Here is a 26,218-nt window from a genome sequence, read left to right on the forward strand (position 1 = left end):
GAGCTACAGTGCACCACGTAATAAGCTACATTTTTTACACGATCACTTTCCTTGCTGGTGACACCTTGACTAGGCCCCCCCCCCCCCCCCCCCTTCAGCACCTCCATGTGAAATTCTGCAAACGGGCTTTTCTGCATATCACAGTTGACCGAAACAAGATGGCAGCGCTTGTGCTAGAAGAGCTGTGAAAGCGACAGGATGAGTGCCATGGGTGTGAGCGTTAAGTACGAAACCCTTTACGAAAGGATCAAACAAAAAAGCATCGGCTCTCGCACTGCAATTGTTCAAAGCTGGTGGCGAGCCGTCCTCCTTTCACCAAATGTGGTATATGCAAAAGTCCACTCGTGGAAGTTCACACGAGGTCCAAGCCTAGCAGCATCCTAATGTGACTGCGAAGAGCAAAGAGAACATCTTTGCAGTGTTTTCCTGTCAATTTAAAACTCCATCTTCTGATAACTTCCCTACACATTCGGGTTTTGCAGTGGTCGGATTTATGCTAGTTGACAGTATTCGGTCGCTGCCAAACATTCAGACATTTTTAATATCCATTCCTCGAATTGAATAAAGCCAAATAACAAACATATTCAATTCATATTCTAAATTTCAAATATGCATGCATGCTTATTAAAAATGTTTCTAATTTTAACAGCAATGTCACACTTAAACTACGAAGTGCTCACACACCCTTTCATAACTCTAGCCAGGAGCCTCACACATCTTTACATTTTTCCAATACAGTCGACGACCGATTTTTCGGACTCTCTAGGGGCCGCGAAAACGACCGAAAAATCGGGCAGTCCGGAAAATCAAATTTCACCGAAAAAATCACGAACTTATTACCACTATGCCGGAGAAAGCGGCCAATTGTATTGCACACATTCTAAAGCTCCTCATGACTATATTTCGCCGCGCGAAATACCGCATAAACGCGTATAAGGGCCGCACTTTTTTTTTCCAGATTCGAGGGCCAATTTTCGGGGTGCGGCCCATACACGCGATATGCGAAAAAAAAAATTTTTAAGTAAAAACACACCAACCAGGAAGCGCCATTTAATCTACGTTCAATCGTCACTCGCGAAGTATTTAGACTCCTGAGCTGGTGCTGCGCTCTGGTGCACGCTCATGCCAAAAGAAGCCGCGCAGCATGTCCGCTGTCAACGCGTAGCCGTTGTTCCGAAATTCCATCACATAGAGGAGCAGCTCTTCTTCCAGTTCAGGAAACTCGCACGGCTTGACTCGGAAAGCGCGCTTTTTGCAGCTTGTGTTTCTCTTTTGGTTGCACCATCATCGGACGCACTTCTCGGCCACGTCGAATTTCCCGCCCGCCGCACGCTTACCGACCGCGTTCGAGAGCTAACTCCCAGCCGTGTAGCTTAAGGTGCTTGCCCATCGCGCTAAAACTGTGAAGCTCGGCGGCAGCACGCGAAAGCCACTATCACGGCGAACGCGCTAACAAGCATGCTGACACGCCACGAAAGGCTGGAGCTGGCGATAGATGCCGATGTGAACAGCGGAAAATCGCGACCGAGAAAAATGTTGATGACAATGATCACGGCGCCTTCCATAGACGGCACTTGGAAGCTCCGGTGCGCGCGTGTGGCCTCCGCGAACGGCGCAGCGCCGGAGCAGATCGCGGCCGCGATAAGATCCGGCGGCGCGCCCGAAGCGCGCTTCGATCGCGGAGGCCACGGCGTGCGCGTAGCCTCCGCGATCGTATTCGCGTTCCGTGTTCGGGACTAAAGACTCGGCACAGATGAGTTCCGTGAACTCAGACTACGGTTCAAGTTCGTGCGGGGGAAGACATTCAAGGACAGTACGAATTCGAAAACACGCGAGCGCAATGTGCCGATTCGCGCAGAATTTCAGCGTCGCAAGAGGCTCCCTTTAAGCTTGAGTTTCGTTTTGTTTGATCAAGTTTTCGATATCTCCTGCAGTCTGAATTAATGAGGTTCCACTGTACACATTATATGGCGGCTTGGGTACTGGCGGCGAGTGCGAACTAGGTCCGAAAAATCGAGTGGTCAGTTGCGGTGCGTCCGAAATTTCAAGCGCTCTTACACATTGGCTCTATGGGCCATGTCGCGGTGCCGCGAAAAAGTCTGAATAATCAAGCATGTCCGAAAAATCAGGCGTCCGAATTTTCGGTCGTCGACTGTATAATCTCTTGCGCTTTTCTGTAGCGCACAAAGAAACCAAAAGTGTTCTCACCTCCCCAATGTCAAAAGCTGTCACAGACCTGATCTTGATTTCTGGTATGTGGTGGCTGTGAACAAACACACAAGGTTACTTTGACATGACATATTGACAACTGTACCCGGGGCTTATTTCATGGGCCTTAGCCAGAAGCAGGCTCTGTGTACCCACAAGTAACAGCAGCCCTGAGGGAGGAGATCCTCAGCAATATTAAAAAAATATATGAAATAAATGTCTGGTCCCAATAATCGCATCCATATTACACATACAGGGTCAATCACACTTAGAGGGAACACAGCTCCGCATGGCTGTGCACACGCGGAGCACTATTGTGAACAAGCCAGTGGCAAACCCGTGCAAAGGGGCAAATGGCACTAAGAACCACATCGATGTCCCTCTTCTCGTACGCCACTCTGCACTGATTCCTGAACGGGTTAGATGCAATGGCACTCCGCAGGTACATGGCCACGTGGAGCCGTGTTCCCTCTAAGTGTGATTGACCCTGTACACTCAACTCAGCCTTACCTGAAATGACAATCTAATCGAAAACAGGACACCGATCAGGATGAAATCCAGACAGTGGCACCACTTAACCAAAGAGTGCATAACTGATCTTGGTCACAAAACTTCTTGTGACAACACACTGTGCTAGAGGTAGGCATGACTCTCACCTTTTTAACACTGAAAGGTTAGTGCATAAACATGAGGTGTCTCATTATCTTTGGTTCCAAGCTAACTCATAAAATGACGCTTAAACTAGAAGTTCCTTGCAAATAGCAACGACGCTCAACGGCACGACAATGCCATAAAGAATGGTGACCACGCTATTATAGAATTGGCCAGATACTAAAGTGAAGTTACACACTGGGTAAGATTAAAAACTGTGCACCATCCACATTACCACTAGGGACAAAAGAGTACAGAGAATACTGAAGTTGAGCCTCCCAGTACTCACAATGCTGCCATCTGGATCTTGAACTTGATGCTGGATGGGCTGAACTCAGGCTTGCTCAGGTTATGTTCGCACTCCTGACACATCCAGCAAAAGAAAAATAAAGGCAAGCGCTTAGCTGCAGAAAGGCAGGCCACTACTGCGGCTCAATATTCACAATCCTGGAGCACACTCGCGTTAAGCAGTGAAGAACCCGATTATATTGAACTCTGTTAAATCAAACTATCCTTTATATCGAATAGTTTCTAAGCACAGTAAAGCTGCAACATGAATTTAGAGGAAAATGCGTGGCTATATCGCACAAAAATTAGCCGTCACACCCGACAGATCGAACTTCAGGCAACTCCAGTTGACTCAAGAAGCTGGCTTTCCCTGAACACATCTCCAAAGGTAAGCTTTCCTGCATGGAGGTGTGGGTGCTATTGGTGCTACGTAGCACGCGCAGACCAACTATGATGCAGATTTTCCATGATGTAGGCGGCGGGCGCGTATCCAGCCAACCAGAATATGCGTTTTAGTGCACAGCGTCTGTTACCGCGTTGTCATGCAGCTCACACATTCGGTGCATCGTGCTGCCATCAGCAATTTCGCATGGTTTTTGCTGTCCGCGTGTGCGCACGATGGAAGCCGTGAAACAGCGCAACATCTAATTTTCCATGAAGCTATCAAGTGGCCATCAAAGAAATTAAATTTTTTTTCGATCTCAGTATATCTCTATGTCGTTAAATTTACTGCCACTTTTTATCCAGTTACACGTTATACCAAATTTGTAACTTTTTTTTTTTTGTGGATGCAATATATGAGAGTTCGACTGCAATATGAAAAAAAATGGGCCAAGAATGCAGAAAATAGCACTTCCTGAAGCACAAAGTTACAAGCACAGATAGAAAAAAAGAATAAAAAAGACCATACTGTTTTCTCAATTACAAACACACTGCCAAGACTAAAAAAAAATACAGAGCAACAGTCACGACACAAGTATGACATCATATGCATTCCTGGATACACAGACGCATGAACCAAGGAATAATTAGGCAGCATTTTTTACACACCTTGATAGAGAGAGAGAAGGAAGAAGCGTTTGCACAGGAACATGCAAGGAGTTTACCATTTATTTTCATCATTTATTTTTCTTGTTACTATTGCCTCCTTTAGCCTATCCACCACCATGTATTGATTAGAACTGCATCTAAACATTTCACACTTTAGTATTCCAGTTTTTGTTATTTTTTTTTTGCATTGCATTGCAAAGTGTCATATTTTACTGTGTTAACATTGTTATTCTCGTTACATTGTATTTCAACTGTTCTCCCCCTCCCCTATGTAATGCCCGAAAAGGGCCTTTAACGGTACAATGAATGAATGAATGAATCAATGAATGAATGAATGAATGAATGAATGAATGAATGAATGAATGAATGAATGAATGAGTAGCTAACAGAGTGGTTCAAAATCATAACTGATTCCATGGGGTACAGCTCTGAACGACAGGTAAACAAATGAACTGCTGACACCTCCTTGATACTGCCTTGTCGCTAGCTGCCAAACTCACTCAATGCGAACCTTCTTCACCGCCTATACAACTGCACACCAGGGATGAGGAACTGAAGACAAACATGGTTCACGGAAGAAACAGCAATGAACAACAGTGCAGCATCAAAATGGCAGTGGTATTCTGATAGGGCTACTCATTACCTTGAAGACAAGTGCATTTGAAATTCAGAACTGCAAAAAACTGCAATTAAGGGGGGAAGAGTGTCTTAGAAAACAATTTATGAATAAAGTCACAATCATGACATCTCCATGGAACATGTTTTGTTTTATAGGGGTTTAACGTCCCGAAGCGGCTCAGGCTATGAGGGACGCCGTAATGGAGGGCTCCGGAAATTTCGACCACCTGGGGTTCTTCAACATGCACTGACATCGCACACTACACCAGCCTCTAGAATTTCACCTCCATCGAAATCCGATCACCGCGGCCGGGATCGAAGCAGCGTCTTTCGGGCCAGCAGCCGAGCGCCATAACCACTGAGCCACCGCGGCAGCTCTTAGGGGACATATTTTTGTGTGCCGATTCCACATACCATATAAACGCGTGCAAGGGTCACACCCGTGTATAGGCCGCATCCTCTTTTCCCGAAGGAAATATATAAAAAAAAGATATCCATGTAAGGGCTGCACCCAATCTTTCCACAACCCATGCGGGAATAGCCTTAGAAATGCACACACCATGGCCTTTGCAATCAGCTCCAGCTGCGAGCAACAGTGCGCTTGATCGCACAAGCCACGCACGCGCACAGGAGCTTCCAGGTACCGCCAATGAATGGCGCCCAAGGCCGCAGCTCATCATCATCTTTTTCCTCTGCTGCGAGCTCCCACTATTCATATCGGCATCAGCAGCATCAGTATCACCAGCTCCAGCTGCCAAATGCACGGGGATTGTGGTAGCGTGTTAGTTCACCGTAGTTGTGGATTTCGCATGCTGCCACCGAGCGTTGCAGTTTTAGCACGATGGGCAAGCACCTTAATAGCTACACGGCTGGGAGTTAGCTCTCAAACGCGGCAAGCGCACGGCAGGCAGGAAATTCAACGTGGCCGAAAAGTGTGTCCGACTACAGTGCAACCAAAAGGATACATTGAGGAACACAAGCTGCAAAAAGTGCGCTTTTCGAGGCAAGCTGTGCAAGTTTCCCGAACTGGAAGAAGAGCTGTCGTGTTATGTGATGGAAGTACGGAACAACGGCTCCGCTTTGATAGCGGACATGTTGCGCGGTTTCTTTTGGGATGAGCGTGCACCAGAGCACAGCACCAGCTCAGAGTCTGAACACTCCGCGAGTGATGACTGAACGTAGAATAAATGCCACTCATTTCATGATTGGTGTGTTTTTACTTAAAATTTTTTTTTCACATACTGCAAGTATGGGCCGCACCCACAAAATTGGTCCTCAAATCTGGAAAAAGAAGTGCAGCCGTTACACACGTTTATACAGTAATTTAATTTTGTGTCACAAAAGTCCTTGTGCACTAATGTAATCTGTTAGATAACTTTTTGCACGGAGCTTTAAAAAAAATGTTGCTGCAAGAAACTTACTACAGTGCATGCCACTGATTTTTTAACACATTGAGGAATGCAATAAAGGTAAAACTATCATCCTACCTATCATAGAAGCTGAATTATAGGGCTTTGAAGATGTCATTTCAGAAACAGGCATACAAGTTTTTCTTCCCATTTATGAAGTGGCAACTTCAAAACCCTATAACTCAGCTTCTATGATAGGTAGGATAATTTTACCCTTATTGCATTGCTTGATGCCATGAGAAACCAATGGCGTGCAATTTAGAAAGTTCCCCGAAGCTGAATTTTTTTAGAGTTCTTGGCAAAAGTTACCCAACATATTACATCAGTGCACAAGAACTTGTCTTACACAAAATTAAATTACATATTTGGAATCAGCACACAAAAATACATGTTCCCTGAATATGTCATAATTGTGACTTCTTTAAAGGAAATTTTCTTTCTAAGACCCTTCGCCCCCCCCTCCCTTCTTAAAAGCTGGTCTTAGAAAAAAAATTTCTGTATTTCTGTTAATGAAGCCACAATAATGGGATCTTCAAGAAACATGTATTTTTGCGAGCTGATTCCAAATATGTAATTTAATTTTATGTATAACAAGTCCTTGTGCACTTATATAATATGTTATGTAACTTTTTGCCGAGAGCCTTCAATAAATTTTGCTGCAGGAAACTTGCTAGCACACATGCCATTGGCTTGTCTTGACATCAAACTATGCAATAAGGGCAGAATTATTATCGTGCCTATCACAGAAGTAGAGTTACAGGATTGTGAACTTTCCACTTCACGGACGGGAAGAAATTGATTTCAAAATCCTATAACTCCCCTTCTATAACAGGCAGGATGATAATTTTGCCCTTATTGCATACCTTGATGTCAAGAGAAACTAATGGCACGACATCTAACAAGTTCCCTGCAGTAGAATTTCTTTCAAACTCTCAGCAAAAGTTCCCTAACAATAAGTGTGCAAGGGCTTGTTGTACATAAAATTAAATTGCATATTTGTAATCAGCATGCAAAAATGCATGTTCCCTGAAGATTTCATGGCTGTGAGTTCACTAGTCAAAATTTATTTCTCAGACCCTCTTCCCCCCCTTAAACAATACAAGGTGCAGGACTACTTTCTCATGCAGAAACCACTGTGATGGATAACAATACATGAAAGCACTGCACAACAACATTGCTCGAGCTGAGAAAAAAACAGACACTAGGCAAACAGAATGTCACGTCAAAAGAACTACAGAGAGAGAGAAAAAAAAGAAAACAAGAGGCATGGAAAGGCCAGTGGGCACATACCCTACACCTCTGTGAGCGCTTGATGAGTAAGGGCTTGCGCTTGGGGTACAGGAAGGCCGTGTACTCTGACTGAAGCTCCGGCTGGGAGAGCCGCTGCCCAATGGAGCACACTGGAGGGGGAGAAAAAGAGGGTGCATTCACACCAGTGCATCACTTTCCCACACAGCAGCCACCATGGAAAGTGAAACCAGCAGCATCGCGGAACCAGCGTACTCTGTCCAATCCCGTCCCTTCCACTGAGAATTTTTGGTGAAAATGCTGCTGTTGTCTGTGTGAAGCCTCTACTCTCCAGAGGCATCACCAACTAGCCACCTGCCCACTGCACCCCCCTAGCTAGGTGGTTGACCACCCACTGACACCCTCAATCCACCCACCGCCGCCCACCTTCACACCCTGCAGAAGTGTCATCTACCACCCTGCCACCCACCTACCTCCACAAGATTTCCGCCCCTGTGAAGCCCACACAGCAGCGGAACGAAAAAGCCACGGGGAAATCGGAATCAAAGACACAGTGAGAAAGCCAGCTCCTATCCAGGAGCACCCCCCAACTAGCCACGTAACCATCAAGGGCAAACCCCCCAGCTATCGTAGCTTTCTCCCATCACGTTTCATGATCATCCTGACGATTTTTTCCTACCTTACTCTGTCTGCAAAGTCTCAGAAGTCATGCAGCACAATCCTGTTAACTGGTTGTCATAGATGCAAAAAAAAATTTCAAGCTAAACAGAGTTAAAAGAGAAGTACTGAAATTTTCAGTGGACTGATCAAGCAATGCAAAATTTGTTATGCTTACTAATGAGAAAAAAATCGCCAAGCAACACCAACCTACCTTGTGCAACATTCACTGGTTCTGTGAAGTACTCCTCAGGAAGCGCCACAAGCTCGTCAGTGGCAACAGCCGCCTTCATGTCCTCAATTTTCTTCACGTCTTCCTCTTTTTTGCTGCACAAGATGGGGGGGGGGGTCAATCAAACACAGCATGTGGTCCACTACATGCAAGCACAAAAAGAAACACGAACACTACCTTACAATAGTGACAGAGATACAAAGTTCCAGTGAGACCTCCTTACTATTTGACTACAGGTTCCCAATCGACCACTGCTCCAAACACAGCACAAGGGAAGAAGTTTGTGGACCACAACTGTGAAAAGACTCACTTTCCTGGCAGACTAGGCATACAGCCAGGAATTGAAGGATGCTCAGGTCCACACTTGCATCTGTAGCCACCATAATATGTACCACCGAATTCTAAACTGCTCAACGAGGCTGCCAGGCAGGGAATAGTTGTTCCCAAAGCCATTGATGATCAGCCCCAACAGCCCAAGTTTTGTAAGCTTGCAGTCTCTCTGGTCACCTGAATTTGCCAGTTTTTACTTATTAAGCTCAAATTCTTGTCACGCATGCCACAGAAACCAGGTGGACTCTTGGCAAGGTGCAATTTTGTGGTACCGTGAAACCCTGAAACAAGTATTTCCTAATCCCCACCAGTTAATTATACAAACAGGACTCAACAACAAACAATGCTTAGAATGGGGTTCCACTTCAACAAAATTTTTGCAAAGTGAAACTTTACCAGAGATTTATTTTTTACAATACAAGAAACATAACACCACCAATTTGATTTCGTGCACCCCAGATGCCAGCAAAGTTTATCATCACTACTGGGTTCCACCAAAAGAAGGTTTGAAGTCAGCAGTAGAATCCCTCTGTAATAAAGCCAATCCAACCAGCAAAAATTTTTACCACATCAGTTGCTACTGATGGCACGGTTCCAAGGGTGCAGTCTGGTAGCACGAGTACTTATCAATCATGTACTGTAATGGTTTAGAAGAGAAGCACACAGAAGCATCTTCCAGAGCGCCACACTGTGTACTGATGATTTATTTTTAATTACGGCGTCACTTTCAGTTTCACGCAAGTCTTGTGCAAGCACTGCGGAGTGATTTTCTGCCCTGCCTTCTGCTGGTACATTTTCACCAGGATTGTCTCCAACTCCCCGAAGTGCTTCTGTGGCTCTTTATGAGCAATGCTTTGGCCACTTACTAGCGCTACATGTCCACTACTCATCTTGCACCATACAGTGATCAGAAGCAAGTTTACTGCATCAAAGGTTATGATCCCATATACCACGAGACACCTCACCACTAGCTTCATCAGTGATATCCCTTATCATTGCCGATCCTCATTGAAGGCTACAGAAGCACTGCTTTCTCAGGTGTGCTGTCTCACGATTTTAGCGCCTATATGCGGCAGAAGTTGCCTTGAAGACTGTGTTCACTGTCGCGCAATGCACTAGCTGCACTTATTTAGAGATACGAAAAAGCTACCTGGAAATGCCATTGTAGTAGTACGGTGCTAAAGGCACGTCTACTAACCCCAAAGCAAAGCTAAAATACAAAAGATGTACTGCATTGCAAAGCACTACACAGTCACAAGTGTACAAGAATGCACCTGCAGGTTTTACAACACAGTGAAAACGATTGTGCCACCAGCTGCCAGAGCATATGTCCTTGGGAGAAAAAAAGAAACAAACTGCACAATGTTTGCGTCATGGCTTGTGCCACGCTATGTAAGTCTCAGAACTCGGTGGAAGCAGGCCCTTTGGGGAACGACATGAGCACCATCGGTTCGTCCCGCGGCATGAATGGTAGCCTCTGCTGTGCTTCACCCTCACCACCACTGAGTAGAACCAGTCCCATTGTCCACAGCTCTCCCCCACTTTCCCTAACCCGTGAGGAAATTTGGCCTCCACTGTCACATGTAGTGTAGCTTAGACTGAGCTTCACCTTCACTGCGGTACTCTCCACCTGCTCCCTCATTGCTGTGGCTGTGCTCCTTTTCATAATCTGTCAGATAATCGTGCGTCGGCAGTGACCAACTCCGCCACAAGTGCAGCAGTGCCATTCATCAGCACAGCAACAGTGCCGCCAGCATTACACGTGTATCAGCGGCAGAAGGCTTGCAGAAATAGCTCACTGCAAGAACCTCAAACCAGCAGCGCGGGCTGGGCACTTTTATTTTTCTTTCTTTTTCTTGCCCATTCTGTAAAAACCTCAACCAGCCCAACCAACCGAGGTTCCAACCTTCCAGGAGCTAGTGCATTAAACCCCTGTTGCCTTCATCTGATCCGGCATCACCAAGAACAGTACTGTCAGTACTGTCTAGTAGAAAGTGCACGAGCCCTCACTAGTTCAGAGTGCACTCTGCAGAATTCTTTCATTCCCCTTAGGCTGTGAGTTATGGGCTCCCAAAGCAAAGCAGCACACTGAAGAAGCACAGCAGCTAACAAGTGATTTTCACAGTGATCTGCCATGAGCTCCATTTCAATTACTTCAGTGCAAGGGAGATTTCTGCGAAGGAAAACCTCACAGAAAATTCAAATTTGCTGGGACCAATACAAAACAGCAACGTCTGAATGAAAATGCAGAACAGTACTGAGTGAGTACATAGTACTAACGGCTAGCTAAAAAGTTTTTTCTGTGTCCTGACAAAACTAGCACTAGTAAATCCAGTTGCACATTAACAAGTTTGGCCGGCCTGTGCCAGGGGGGGGGGGGGGGGGGGGGGGAAGAAAAAACCAAGAGGGCCACACTTCCACAAATATTGTCCTTGTAGACCCTAAAATGCACAAGCAACAAGTATATGTTAGCAGCATGTCAAAACAGATTGTTTACACGCAAGTTGGTAGTTTTATTCCCAGAGTTAACCGCACTGCTAATACTAGCTTCAGTCAGCTCAATTAAGGCACCCTGGTAACTCACCTTGAAGGGCTGATGAGACCTGCAAACTTCTTGGCAACTGCTGCAGACACTCCATAACGGTCCTTTAGGAAAGAAATAACGGGAGGATTCTCAACAAAACAACTAAAAAAGTTTACTGCTAATGAGCACATTAAAATAAGTTGAATATTTCCAAACCTTACCGAAATATCCTCATACAAAATTATCTCAAGATCCAATGAAAAACACGTTGGTCGCACACAAGACTGCATGAAATCTGCATCGTTCACGCGAACTGTTCATGTAAGATAAAGTTCAGGCCATGGATTTACTCCGCTTGAAATGGTTCACGGTTATACCAAGCGATGTGCTAATTATGGACTCATAGCAAGGCATAAAGTCAGTGATTGTGACTTCCTCTCACCCAGAACATGGCGCAAGCATAAGAGGTGTCCCAGTTCAGATAGAGCACTACTGATGCATGCTTACTGCTCTTCATGTTAGCTTTAAATAAACCTGCCAAATTCAAGAGCTTCAAGACTACATGCAGGGTCCCCAGCAGAAAGAAAACGCACAACAAAAAAGTACAATACGAAGGTGATCACATAAAATGTGCTAAGAGAGGAATGAAGCTCGTTCCCTTTTCATCTTTAAAAGTCAGCACATCCCCTCCCAGCCAGAGTGGCCTCAACTTCTGAGACTTGAGTAACAAAAAAAATTTTCTGCCGCAAACTTTCCTGCTTATAGATGAAGTTTTATTAAAGACCTTTTTTTTTTAAACAGCATTCCCAAGAGGGCATTGAACCAGTTTCAAGCATTCCTCAGGTTCAACAAAATGTGTAATGACATTGCTTCTGAGGGGGGGGACCCGGCTTTCAACATCAACTTTCTTCTTTTTTGATGAATGCCGATGAAACTTTTTCCGCACTTAGTAATGCTTTCAAACTTAAGTGCCCAAAATTTCAAAGACTGCAGTACTTTCTTTGATAGAAATTTCTCTTATACACCTTGTGAAATGCCGGCAGAACAGACTAACTGTGGTGTAAGAATGGTTCAAAATTCATTGCATTTCTGTGTGCAAGCTACTCGTGATGACATTCTTGTGAGCATTAGTCAGAAAACTGGAAAGGAAATCTTTCAAGCATTCCCTCCTATGCAGTACACAAAATGATTTTTCTAGAGTACTTCCCAGCGGCTTTAAGCTATTAAACTTCGGGACAGCATAGAAAACAAAGCATACGAGCAAATACAATGATTAAAAAAAAAGGAGGGGGGGGGGGGGGGGGGGGGGGGGCATTTATCATGATTTAAGCCATGGCCTCCCTTGAAAGCTGTAAGACTATAAGACCGCAAGATCTGCAAAGCCCGAGCAGCACAGTGAAGAGCAAAGAAAGTGAGATGCCATCGAAAGCATTAGAATTCAGGGGACACACTAATGCCTCAGTGGCTTACACATCCTCACTGTTATCTGAAACTAAGCAGCTAATGCCAGATTTAAGTTTACTCCACACAGCATCGCTTGAGCCCCCAACACACCCTCAAGACAAGGCTGGCCAAGGCCATACTATAGGAGGTACGAAAAAATGATACTGTGAAGAGAATCCATTGCTTTGCTCTCTTGCTATAGAATCAAACATTTCTGATGTATACTCACAGGGCATGCTTCAATTCCGTAAAGCCTCCAAGCCAACAGAGGTGGTGGCAAAAATGGAGATGCTTTGGGCAACGCACAGTAGCTTCTTATCCTTAGCCTTTAACAAAGCAAGTTCTATCGAGCTTTCTGCAATGCAACTGTTCTCCACACCCAGTGGCAGGAATGAACATGAACATTTTGGAGAAGGCTATGTAGCAGGGTAAAAGTCAATTTCGAGCCGCTTCTTCACAATTTGAATCATGAATCTGACACTGAGAAATAAGGTGAAAATAAACATTTACTTCTTTGTAAATATAGCTCCCTACAAAAGAAAAGCCTGATATACTGCAGCACACGGTACGCACAGCACAGTATGGAAAAAACTTGCTTAAAACTTAAAGGGTGCCACTGCTTTGTTCTCAACAAAGCCAGCAAGATGGGAACTGCAAGGGCACACACTGCGCAGCACATGTAATGAAATCACTATATATGTCGCATCTTCTCTATCTCTAGCTCAGTCAATATATTTGAGACCACAGCCTCCACTCCAAACATACTACAAGGCTGGCCGATGGTGCCACCTTATTTTTCATGGCACGAAGCATGGAGAGTGTTAAAACACAGGCAACAAGAGATAGGAATGACTTAGGCCTCTTTAATGCTTGCATCAATAACTGCATATGAAGCGACAATAGCACTGACTGTTTGTGTGACAAGCAGCTATGACAGCCACTGTTAATGGAAGTGTCTCCCTATTACAGTTATACTTATTATACTAGAGGTAACAATGCTCACTGGCCCACGATGGCTATCAACACTTGCTTACACTCACTGCAAACTGAAGGTATCCAGGGCGATTGCTAGACTTGCGTCGTTCTCGTTCCATCTTGTCCCTCTGGGCCACCAGCCGGTAGTGCTCAAAGAGAGCATTCACCTGCAGTTGTCGAATCATTTTCAGCAAACACAACCACAGCACACACCTCACACTTTCTGAGCCAATCAACTCCATTCATAAGAAGACACATTATTCAGGACAGCAATGCAAACTGTTAGCCGTTTGTTTTCGTCCACAGTCAGTGAACAATGAACACCTTTCCAACATGGTACACAAATAATGTGCATAATATATCGCTCCACTTCACACAGAAAAAAAATAAGTCGTGTTCGTCTAGGTGTGAAGGCACTGTGAACAAAGCTTTTATCCCTGCAAGCTGTCCCATTGCACCACATTTAAAAAAAAGGCTCTTTTGGTGCCACATGGGCAAAGCACACCTTCGTAAAGAAGATGGCAGATCGACCAGCGGCCATTCTGGCACGCTGCATGCATTCAAAGCGACCAAATTATAGGACAACATCCAGCTTCTAAGCAGGCAACGGATGCAATATACTAATTCAGTTACATGTGAGTCACAACGTTACATGTCCAAATAAATAAGTTACTTGTGCAAATCTGTCAACTTCTTTTCAGTTTTTCCGTGCTATGAATTGCCTAGATTATAGTAGTCTTTTCCACAGCCGCTTTTAGAAATGTAATCCGTTGCTATGATACAAGTAATGCCCACCTGCTGAGGTCTCAACCAGAGACTGGCAGTATTCCAAATAAATAAATGTCATCACCATCATCGTGAGCCAGATTAAATTACTTGCAGGACCAAGGCCCTCTCAATATTAAATTACCCATATGAGAATAGATACGAAATCTAAAAATTCTCAAAACAAAACGGGTGCTATTGAGCCAATCAGGTCTTTATTTACAGGCGAAAGGGAAGTCTTGTCTTGGAAAGGAATAGCTAGCACAGCCAAGGGACACAGGAAGTGCACAACAATGCTAACAACTAAGTTCACTGAAAGGAACACAGACCTAATATATACTCTGGGCAAAATAAAATAAAACGGTATCTAGTTTTCACTGATGTTGCACAGTCCATTCAATAAAAAATGACACACACCGTAATGTTGCCTTTATTGCACTTGGCAACCATGCTATGTAGAGATGTTACGTTGCAAAAACCAACCAGCAAGCCCTTCATCCAAACTGCACTATAAGCTGGCATGGAAAGCTTTTTTTTTTTTTTTAGTCAAAAACAGCTACCCTTCATTTTACTACCCATGCTACAATGGCTTTACCAATTAAGGGGGGAGCCTGGTCTTGAAAAGAAAATTTTATTAATCTAGTCATAGTTATGAAATTTTCAGGGCACGCGTATTTTTGTACGCTGATTCCAGATATATCATTTAATTTCGTGTAAAACAATTCCTTGAGCACTTAAGCAATTTTGATGCAAGTATTTTGCGAAGCATTTTGAAGAAAATTTCTTGTGGGAAACACATTGAAATATATGTCATTGGGTTCTCTTGATACCAAGGAATGCAATAAGGGTAAAATTATCGTCCAGTCTATCATAGAACCTGAGTAATAGGGTACCGAAGCTGCCACTTCAGAAACAGGAATACGCACTTTTCTTATTTATGAAGTGACAACTTCAAAACCCTATAACCTAAGTTCTATGATAGGCAGGAAGACAATTTTACCCTTATTGCATTCCTGGGTGTCAAGAGAACCCAATGGCATACATTTCAGCAAGTTTCCCACAAGAAATTTTTTTCAAAGCTCTTTGCAAAATACATGCATGAAAATTACATAAGTGCTCAAGGAATTGTTTTACATTAAATTAAATGACATATTTAGAGTCGGCACAAAAAATACATATTCCCTGATGATTTTTAGCTGAGTTGATTAATAATTTTTTTTTTTTTTCAAGACCAGGCTCCCCTCTCATGCAAAGAAACATTTCATGTCCCTGCTGCTAATCAAGATTTCCAGAAACTAGGCAGAGGTACACACAAAATACACGCAGAAGGCACACAAGCACAATGCACATAAAGGCACTTCCTGGCCAAACGAACTGAAAAGTTAAAGGAGTTAGAAGCAAGGGCTCACCCGTTTGCTCCATGGGCTTTCAAACTCTTGCCAACCACCAGTTGCTGCACAAAAGAACATTGCACACAGTCAAAGTGCTGCTGCTAACTGAGAAAGAACACATCAAATGGGCAGCTGGCTGTGTACCTCGGGGACCCCGAAACATCTTCCAGCATTTGCTTGCATTTTTTTCAATTACTTTTCATCTTTTATGCATTTGCTGCACTAGCACTGCTTCCGTTTCATCACCAAATATGAAGTGGCCCCGCTATAAAACAATACAGCCCGAACATTTGTTCATCAAAAAGAATATTAAAAAGGAACAATGCACTCATTCCTGACTGGCCCAGCATTGGCAACACAACGGACATCACAATAGGCCATGCATGCACCAGGAGCGCGGCTTCTGGCACATGCTGGCACTACAACTTCAAGCACGTCACTCAAAAGGAGACGGCACGTTCAGCAGACAAAAAAAAAGGCAGATGATTTCAGGACCCGTTTGAAGAAGTACATGGCAACATCTCCAAAATTAAACTTGGGAAAGCTGCAAGTAGCAGCTGCACGTGAAAACGCACCCAGACTTGTAATCCTCCTCAGAGGCAGTGAACTCAGATTGAAATCAACAGCCCCACAGATGTCCCCCATGAGAGGAGCACCTGCACTATGAAGGATACATGGCAAATAAATAAAATCTTTTTGTGGGATGAATACAGCCGCATAACATCTTAAGGCTAATATTTACAACACACTGCATGTAGAAGCAAGCTGTGTTACAGCACAACATTCACGCTAATTAGGTATAACCCTGGTTCACATCAACTTACCTTGAATACAACTGGGACACCAAAAGACAAAATATGAAAATCAGCGTCTTCGAGAAATGGTAACCAAAGACTCTCGTTCTCGCTCCCAGACTCAGCAATGCAGCCGCTCGCAAAAGGGGCACAAAAGCCGCTCGCCTACCCAGCAGTCGCAACCAGTCCCAGCGCCAGATTCCGCACACACACAGATATGATGAGGCTAATCCGACAGAAGTGCGCACAGGAGACACAAAAGCTAGAAGAAACTCTCCGCAAGGATGTTAACTCAACTCTTACAGCTGCCCTCACTCCCACGCAGAGTAATGTCCAGACAATGCTTGAAGAGTTCCAATGTACCATTCACGCAGAAGAGAGTAAGCGCCGCAAATCTATGCCATCTTCATGAGTCCTCCGGCTCATGGGATCCCATGGAATTGCAGAAACTTCAAACTGGTCCTACCCTTTGTCCATATGCTCCTTAACGCTGCCCCTTTTCATACTCCTGCAGGAGATGCGTGGACCTTGCTGCCTTCCTGGCTATCGCATCTATCACACCCCCACCATCCAACATAAAAACAGCCGCTCAGTTGGACAGGCGACTGTCTTAATCCGTACTGACTGACCCTCCACTCAGTTATTGCTGCTAACCCTTTGTTCTCCTACTATGGAGGTTGTTGCAGCTGAGCTCTGCCCACAGGGCCAAAAACCTTTCATCATGGCATCGGCCTATTTCCGGCCTGGCAACATCGTGGCTGAACCTTGCACCTGGTTCCCTGATCTTGAAGGGCTACACACCACCATCTGATTCTTATCAGCGGGGATTTTAATGCTCATCACATCACTTAGAGCTCATCTCAGCCTAATCAACGTGCCAAACACCTATACAGCGCTCTCGACCTACGCACCGAACTTAACATGCGGACCAGAATCGGTCTCCACCGCTCTCAAGCGAATACCACACCGGACCTCACATTCTCATCTCCGCGTTTTCTTCAGCACTGGGAAGTACTTTTCCCATTCGCGGGGCAGTGATCAGTTGCCCATCCTGCTCACTCTCAATCGTAAATGCCTTCGCGTTCGCACAACAGGCTCGTTTGTCAGCTGAGACAAATTTTGGGCCAATACCGGGGCCCCCTTCTTGGACCTTGACTCCTTCCTGTCCGTCCTCCAAAAGGCCCGTGCTGGAGCTGTTGAATCTATACCCTGTGACGACTCAACAGTTGGCATGGACGCTCATCTGGGTAACATCTGGCATATGTGCAGATCACCTCACGCAATGCTTTCAAAACTGAGGAAAAAGCGTAACGCATCAGCCATTATATTGAAGTTTTTTCGTGCCTCTCATGACCTGAACACTCCCAACACATCACAGCCATCGTCCTTGAGTTGATGAAATAAAAAAAATTAAGACAAAATTTAATTGTAGACTATTTAGCAGTTGTAGGCGAATACTACGGGGTGAACCAGACATTCTAATGACTAATACATCATTTGAAATAAGAAAACATGCAACTAAAATGAGCTGTCTATGGACCTTTAAATCTAAATAGGACCCTTCACTTTTGGGTAAAGACCAATTTTACCAGCTTCTTGCACCCCAAAATGAATTTTTAAAAACTGGGTTAAACCAGATTTCCACACACACACACACACACACACACACACACACACACACACACACACACAAAAAAAAAAACTTCCTAGAAAACAAGATCTTCCAGTGCGAAAAACAGAAGGCACTGCACAAAAATCTGCTGCTATTTCATGCTTATTTCACAGAGGTGCTTTCAGTTAGGTCATGATTTTAAACTATTAAAGATGCTCTAAAAGGGGCTCTAGTAAACTTTCGGTATGCCTGTGATGTAAGGGATGCAGCTTCATGGATATCCTCCAGAAAGAATTTTTTTAATGTGCGTTGAAGCTACGTTATCCGTAGTTAAAATTTTAATTTCAGCGTCTTCAAACCTTTCCCTCTCCCCTCGTCCCTTTTTGCATGCTGAAAGGTCGGCGCCACTCTGCCAGCACGACCTCTGGGGGCGGAGCTTCCTGATCCGCCGGAGCTACGCCGCTGATTGGCAGTGGCCATGATAGCTGCCTGCCGTCTCAAAGAATCTAACCAATAGCCACTTTGGAACGTGTTTCACAGCCCCTTCAACGCTTATCATTTATGACCCTGCTAAATATGAGGCTAAGTTTAAAAACTAAGTCTTAGAAGTGAGAGACCAAAACACGGGCAGTGACCAGACATCCTACTGCAACATTCGTGTGTGTGTTTAAAATCATCACTGTGATGTTGATGTTTTTGCGGTCCACAAACAAAAGCAGGCACACCTTGCATGGATGCAGAAGTGCTGTGCAGGATATGATTACATATGCGACAAAATAACCATAACAAATTTTTAAGAAAAGCAGGCAATATCCAACTGATAAATCTTTACAGTAAAATAATAAGCAAAGAATTTAACATTTCATATCCTGTGCAAAAGCCAGTGCTAACAGTAAACTGTCTTTGGCTGCAAGAAGTTATCCGAAAAATCCCAAATTTGAGCCCAAAACATTCACAAAATTTTTACCCCGAACAGCACAAAAATAAAAAATAAAACGAAAATGAAGAGCCCTAAGAGTAAGCTACGATGAGAAAGCAAGTCAGAATACCAACTTCTGGCTACAAAAGATCTGTAAGATTTTAAGTGCCTTCAAGGCTTCAATAGTTTAGATGCCTTCGAGGCTGCACTAGTAGCTGCCAGGTTGCCTAAGCAGAAGACATAAATAAATGATTTCTGCTGTCCTACGTGAATGAAAGGTTCCGCATGTGCCTTCCTTTGTGAAGCATCTAACGTATCATCCTTTGCCAGGTCAATGGACATATTTATGCTTAGAAGTACTGCCGCTTCGCGCATAGTTTTTCCGCAGTCCAATGAGGTACGCCTTAATAAGGTTTCAGTGTGCCAGTGGCAATAAGCCAGAAAGCCTGATTCACCCTTTACTTTGCATGTACTCACAAAGAAAGCCCACTCTAAGCCAGTTACACTTGCAACTCACAAGCCACTGACCGCCACGCTGAAAAGTTGGAGCTAGTCGGGGGCTAACATAGTAGAGATTTCTCTAGGGCGTTTAGCCAACTGCGGTGCCTTTAATTAAAGCAGTCACCTTTAATTCCTTTTTATTTTTGTTTTCTTAGTATCTCAACACATTCTTTCTTGTGTACTCCACTTCTTTCCGTTCAAGAAGATGAGTATTCAGCCCTCAAGACGGCAGTTGCGAGCTTGTCTCACTGCTTTCTTTCCTACTTCCTGTATTTATTTATGTACTATTAATAATAATAATGGTTTATGGGTTTTAACGTCCCAAAGTGACTGAGGCTATGAGGGACGCCGTAGTGAAGGGCTCCGGAAATTTCGACCACCTGGGGTTCTTTAGCGTGCACTGACATCGCACAGTACACGGGCCTCTAGAATACTAATAACAACACTTTCCAAATCAGAACCTGATAATGAGAAACCACACTACCCTAATGACAATTACATGACTATGGTTCAGGGCTCATTAGTCACTGGCCCACTTCAACAAAAAAATTCTATTTTTCACACATCAGCATATGCTCCACTATGGCTAGCACTTCTCTGCTGACTATGTTCACAGTATAAGTGGCACTACTGTACCATTCGGTAACAAAGCTTTTGACTTGCAACAGAGATTCACCCCAGCATATTGCTCCAAGGAATCTGCACTGTTCGCCCTCCTTCGATCACACTGTGAGCCAAGGAGTGGCCACATACTGTCAAGTGGTTGGTCAGACAGCCTGACTTCCTTATCAGCAAACCAGCTGAGGCGATTCCCATCTGTCTCCTGCTATGTCAAACATACAAACAAGCACCCACAGCATCAGTTCCACTTTCCATAATACCTTCATGGAACTGCTGCTCATAGTAATTCTTGTATTTGGATCAAGTTGCAGTCACCAGGCTGCAAGGCATCAGACAAACAACAGAGAGCTTTCACTATCATCCACTCCACAATATGAAACTACATGACTTGCAGAAAGGCACAGTGGCAAGTAAAAAGAGTTTAGCACCCGACCCCCAAGAGTAGAGACATAGCAACATGCGATGCTTCAGTTCATGAATACGGCATAGTAACAAGTGCTGCGCTGCTCCCACTGGGGTGGTTCACCCGACACTCATCATATGTCAGGCATATGCAGTATCGAAGATACATGTACACCTCGCCATATACCTCAGAAATACATCTTTAGTGCATCACGTTTTTTAACAATACTCGATACTCAAAAAAAGAAGTGTGATTTTGAGGGTGCTGTACAGTGTTCGCTCAGGCAATAGTGTACTGTAAAGAATGGAAGAATCAGAAAAATAAGATGTCGATTCCATAGCTCAGTTGGTAGAGCACTGGACACAAAATTCGGAGGTCATGGGCTCAGATCCCACCAGCCGCATGTGGTTGTTGCTCTGCATTTTAATTAATTATCTTTCAGCAATAAAGTAATTTCACTGTTACTCCCCCATTGACTAAGCCCACAAATTATAAAAAAAAAAAGAGAGCCATTCCCCTATGCTACTTGGTTTCAGTGACTAATGGCTTCCTTCATGCATATATGTCATAGCAAGTCCCTCAATTCCTTTCCCTTGTCTGCTCTGGTAGATCTAATGTCATTCAAATCAAATGACATTTGATGCATCGAGTGCCACTCAGTCTCTTTCAAAGGAAAATAATGCCATTCGTAAATGACAGCAATGACGATCAGTGAAAAAGTAATTCTTGTAAGTCAGGGGCATCAGTGTGCATAAAAGGTGTTTTAAATTGCTGCGTAGTATTTTTAAACCAAGTAAAAACATTTCCGCACAATATTACAGGCTTCAGATATTATTTCTAGCCATGCTGCGGCACTTATGGGTGACATGGCAAAGCTCAGAGAAGCGCAGAGCATCCACTGACATCCAAAAGGTGCAGCACCCAGTTACAGCTCTAAGTACTTCCGAGCCAAGCGTACGAGGAATGCCAACCAAGAACAGAACCCAGAATGACTGACAGCTGTGCTTCACGTTTGGCCACTGCCACTGGCTACAGCTGAGACAGAGTAATAGCTATCCAGGAGAGCCCCCCCAGTCCAAACAGTATCACACCAAAATAAACACTCTTAAACAAAACTCAATAAGAAAAGTTTTTAACTTTAGTGGTGCGAACATCATTTTTTCCTGTTGCTTGTATCTGCTGCGTACCTGGTGCCCAGAGTATACACAAGGTTCGAGTTCGAATAAGTTCCCCAAACTCATCTGATGACAAATGTCATTCGAACATAAGAACATTAACTGTTCCCGTGTAGCAGCCGGTGAATGAAACTGGATGCTAAGCCCTCAGTCAGAGTCGAATGCAGGCAGCCACGCCCACCTAACTTTTTACACACAAGACCCCTCTCACCCGACGTCAGAAGGTCTTTTTGAATAAGCTCCTTGCCCATGCGGCTCAAAGACCCCTTATTCTGGCTTGCTGGCATCGCTACACAGTGGAAATGATTCACTGCACAATGCTAATGCATACCTCACCTTCTGTGGGACTGCCCTCGCTTTGCCCCCGAACATTCCGAGATCGCACCCTACCGTTTGAACTACTGCTCCCTTCTAGCAACTGACTCTAATGTCCAAATGGCGCTTGCAAGACATGGCTCCCTTAACGGCCTGAACAGAGCAATATGAAGGGTGACAACCAAGCAAACATTGAAGACTGTCTAATCCTCATTACCACTTCCCATCTGAACAGTTTGCCACTGAGCAATGCCACTCTCCAGTGGGCAAGAAAGCTTAGAACTGAGTATGATACCAGCACTACACTGCACTAAGTGATGTCTCTAAAAGCACTCATTAGGTTTTGTTACATATCTGACTGCCATCTCAGCAGCAATGATCCAGCATGTGGCTTACACAATGGCAAAATAGAGTGCAAACATTGTAGGTATCTGAGCTCATTGTGTTGAATAAGGAAAAAAACAAGCTTTTCATTCTAGCAAATTAGTAACAGTCAACACTATGAAGCTCTTTCAGTCCACAAGGCATACTGCGATCACCAAGCCATTACCCAAACCTTGCTATTAGCCAGTGCCTTCCAACACAAATTACTATAAAAGACTAAATTCTCTTGGACTCTCCCCAGGGAACGGTCTAGAGGCAAAGGTTGGTTGGTTGGTTGGTTTATGGGGTTTAACGTCCCAAAGCGACTAAGGCTATGAGAGACGCCGTAGTGGAGGGCTCCGGAAATTTCGACCCCCTGGGGTTCTTTAACGTGCACTGACATCGCACAGTACACGGGCCTCTAGAATTTCTCCTCCACAGAAATTCAACCGCCGCGGCCGGGATCGAACCCGCATCTTTCGGGCCAGCAGCCGAGCACCATAACTACTGAGCCACCGCGGCGGCGTCGGTCTAGAGGCAAAGGGGCAGCAGGGGCGTACCAAGTGCTTGGTCGGGCAGTCCCACGTCCTTGGTGGACCAGCGGCAAAGTCCACAGGCCATGTAGTACACCTTCTTGGCCACGGTCTTGCTAGGGTCCTCGGGCGTCTGCACCTGGATGGTCGTGGCTCGCACCGACAGCGTGTGCCCACAGCTGGGGCACTCAAAGCAGTTTGAGCACCTGCACCAGAAGCGGCCATCCAGGAACTCCAAACACAACGCTGTGGAACAACACTTCAAAACACATGCGCCACAGTAAACGACGCAAGTTCAACGGGACTAAAAAAAACTCCACAAAGCAGCCAGTTGTGAAAAGAGAGATAAAGGCACACAAAACCAACTTGCTTCCAAAAACGCAGTGCTAGCATTCTCCAGGAAAGAGACCAGACACTACAACAGTGCACATATAGATGCATTGTTTTAGTGTAGGTATCAGTGCTACTAACAAACTAGAGAGAAATCAAATTCACATGATTAAAGGAGCCAAATCCCAACCAAGTCTAACCATGCTGGTGAAGCAACAACATGCAGTGTCAAATATTGCCACACTGATGGCAGCATCCAACTCTTTCAGTGCTAGAGATTACGTGCAAGGCTGTCACAAGCTCCACATCCCTGGTCCGCTACATCCGCTACACTGAAACAGCATTAGGAACATGCCATGCCCCATCACTATTTAACAATACATTAGTTCAAGATAAGACACACATAATTTACAGCACGCCCTTTTTACGTACCACATATTGTAATTACCACCACACTATACATTGTCACTGTCATGGTTGTACGCATGTAGCACAAATTAAAATGCAAAAAACGGCATTACCAGTTACAAAGGGCTCCAACTAGCCAATTGTTTTGAGACTGACGACTAGAGTACCATGTTCTGCAGTTTAGTGTGATGCACTCAGAAATACTACACTGCTGCTGTATTTATCTGATACAACAGTAGTGTAGCACAAAAATAAACTATGATTATTCAAGCATAAGCATGCATTTCCAGCTATATTCACATTATTTACAACCTTATTCAGAATCTTTAATTCGAAATGCTGGACACCATAACAAAAATGCCACTTCTGTAAACCCCTCCAAAAAAGCAACAGAATGTCAGAACACAGGGGAAAGCATCATCACTCACTTGTTTTTCTTCAACCGGGCTTCAGGTGATGGCATGTATTCAAGGCAGTTTGAGCAGTAGTTTGAGTCCACCTGCATGTTTAGAAGCCGAATCAAAAAAGGCATAATTGTAAATAGGGTTAGTCACCCCATAAAGTCAAGGTAGCAGAGCTGCAGTGATGCAGGCACTAAGTGAACCTAACCTGCAGTCAACACTCCTTGCTATAGCCACTATTTATTTATTTATTTAGTTCCTCAAAGGTCTCAGTTGAGACATTACATGAGGGAGTGGACGGTATCTGGCAAAGAATGGTAAAAAATGTTAAGATGAAAGGTTGGCGATGCTCCGCTTGAATTCTAGTGGGTTGATGATAATGGCAACTTCGGTGGGCAGGTCATTCCAGTCTCGTGCAGTACGCTGAAAAAATTACTGCTGAAATGTCACAGTATGGGCTTGTAGGGGATACACTGCATTACTGTGGCTGGACCGGGCGATGTGGTGGGCTCTTTTTATGTAGGGGTTATCAAAAGGCAAAGAATGGAAAAATTTATGAAAAAGGTTAAGATGTGCTATCTTACGGCGCGAGGCTAGGGGGGGGGGGGGGGGGGGCAAGTTGATTCGAGCTTTTATTCGAGCTATTATTAACACACAAGCCCTTTCAACAACTGAAAGAACTCTTATCGGGACTGGTTTGCACGGCCTGAGGAGAGAGCCCTTTAAAAACACAAAGACAAGGAATAAAACAGCTTTAAAATTTAGTCCATTGTATTTAGGGAGTGGTAGTGTTTGGGCTAGTTGGTTGTGCATTATATGATTGTAAAAGTGCTCAAAAGAAGAAGTGCATTGTATGTCTGTCTTTATGCACCTTCGTCTTTTGAGTGCTTTCATGATAGCATTTACAAAAGCCTTCAAAGTGAGGTAGATTTCAATTAAGGAGTAATTACACTCCTTAGCATCCATCTGAGTGCAGCCAGGTAGCTTTCCTTTGTAGCCGTATGGCTGCACTCAGGTTGATACTAATGAGTAATTACTAGGGTCCCCAAATGGAGTCTTACACATGACACAGAATGCATGAGATCAACAGTATGGCACTCATTTTGCGCCATAAAATCATTTTTTAACGCAGCTCAGAAAATGTGTAACCTTTGTTAAGCTCCTTTAAATGCTTAGCAACCGCATCACTTGAGGAAAAAAAAGATTGCCCATAATTTCATCTATCATTTCATTCATCCATCCATTCGGCGTTTTAGTCGTCGTGATGTGTCATTTTCCAGTAGTTGGATAGGTTGGTCCGGGCACAAAAGTCATGCGAAATCTTCTACCTTTTCACCGTGGCTTCATTTGTTCAGCAACGTTCTCTAAATTATAAAGGCCTCCATTTCAACGACGCGCCTACTATGACGGGTAGCAAAACACAAAGAAAACCACGAACGTCAAGCATCAAGTTCAACTAATCAAAGTTTTTGTTTCACGAACTGACAGAAGTAACTAAACGACCAAACATATAACACTTCGCGCAAAGTAATAGGCTGTATGAGATCACTGCGAAGCTCAAGCGAACAGCTGACAAAATGACGCTACTGTGCTAGCTGAGCAACCCACACAAACATCTGTTCAAACTCAAGCAGCTCCGGCATTCGATGGGCGGCTATGGTTAACTGCGGAGACAGTTTACCTAACTACTCGATTATATAGCGCAGGCCTTCTCAGTTACTCTAGGTCCCTGCCAATGGTTGTGTTGCAATTATTACAGGAAAACAAAAAACAAAAACCACCCCAGTTACCCGAAAGGGCAGATGGACGTTCCACGCCCAAAGCGGCGCCGGCCAACTATTGAGTCACGTCAAACAAGGTCTAATGAAAACCTAACGGCTATACATACCTCGTGAGATACACAGTCGCTGCATCTAAGCTTGGAACAGTGACGGCAAAAGTATATTCGAGTTATTGGGCGCCTAGAATCACAGCTACACAGGTAGAGCACTCGCTCGTTCGTGAATATCTCCGCCATTTTGCTCATGAACAATACTACACAATACGAAACTCAC

The 26,218-nt window shown here is 44.4% G+C and overlaps 2 protein-coding genes across 5 annotated transcripts in view; one reads left to right on the forward strand and one right to left on the reverse strand.

Annotated features, from left to right (window-relative positions):
* The window catches only part of DCTN4-p62 (dynactin subunit 4), a 45,437-nt gene extending 19,231 nt beyond the window's left edge, over nt 1–26,206 (reverse strand). For 2 of the 4 annotated variants that reach the window (XM_089583354.1, XM_089583356.1), the window contains exons 1-10: nt 26,053–26,206; nt 24,192–24,262; nt 23,053–23,231; nt 15,808–15,851; nt 13,693–13,800; nt 11,276–11,337; nt 8,344–8,456; nt 7,515–7,624; nt 3,149–3,222; nt 2,209–2,263 (exon numbers count right to left, since the gene is read on the reverse strand). In XM_089583354.1, coding sequence (XP_089439480.1) covers nt 2,209–2,263; nt 3,149–3,222; nt 7,515–7,624; nt 8,344–8,456; nt 11,276–11,337; nt 13,693–13,800; nt 15,808–15,851; nt 23,053–23,231; nt 24,192–24,262; nt 26,053–26,190 — 954 coding nt within the window. In that variant the 5' untranslated portion in view covers nt 26,191–26,206. Of the gene's footprint in view, nt 1–2,208; nt 2,264–3,148; nt 3,223–7,514; nt 7,625–8,343; nt 8,457–11,275; nt 11,338–13,692; nt 13,801–15,807; nt 15,852–23,052; nt 23,232–24,191; nt 24,263–25,954; nt 26,018–26,052 lie in introns of those variants that run through there. The other 2 variants (XM_089583355.1, XM_089583357.1) reach the window with 2 other exon arrangements.
* Nucleotides 1–26,218, forward strand: part of LOC149354529 (bolA-like protein 1) — a 61,655-nt gene that overhangs the window by 25,289 nt on the left and 10,148 nt on the right. Inside the window, exon 5 of the mRNA XM_089583358.1 lies at nt 3,473–3,535. Coding sequence (XP_089439484.1) covers nt 3,473–3,535 — 63 coding nt within the window. The remainder of the gene's footprint in view (nt 1–3,472; nt 3,536–26,218) is intronic.

The sequence above is a fragment of the Amblyomma mixtum genome, chromosome 3 (assembly GCF_055824585.1).
Source record: "Amblyomma mixtum isolate Tamu chromosome 3, ASM5582458v1, whole genome shotgun sequence".
NCBI classification, from domain to species: Eukaryota; Metazoa; Arthropoda; class Arachnida; order Ixodida; family Ixodidae; genus Amblyomma; species Amblyomma mixtum.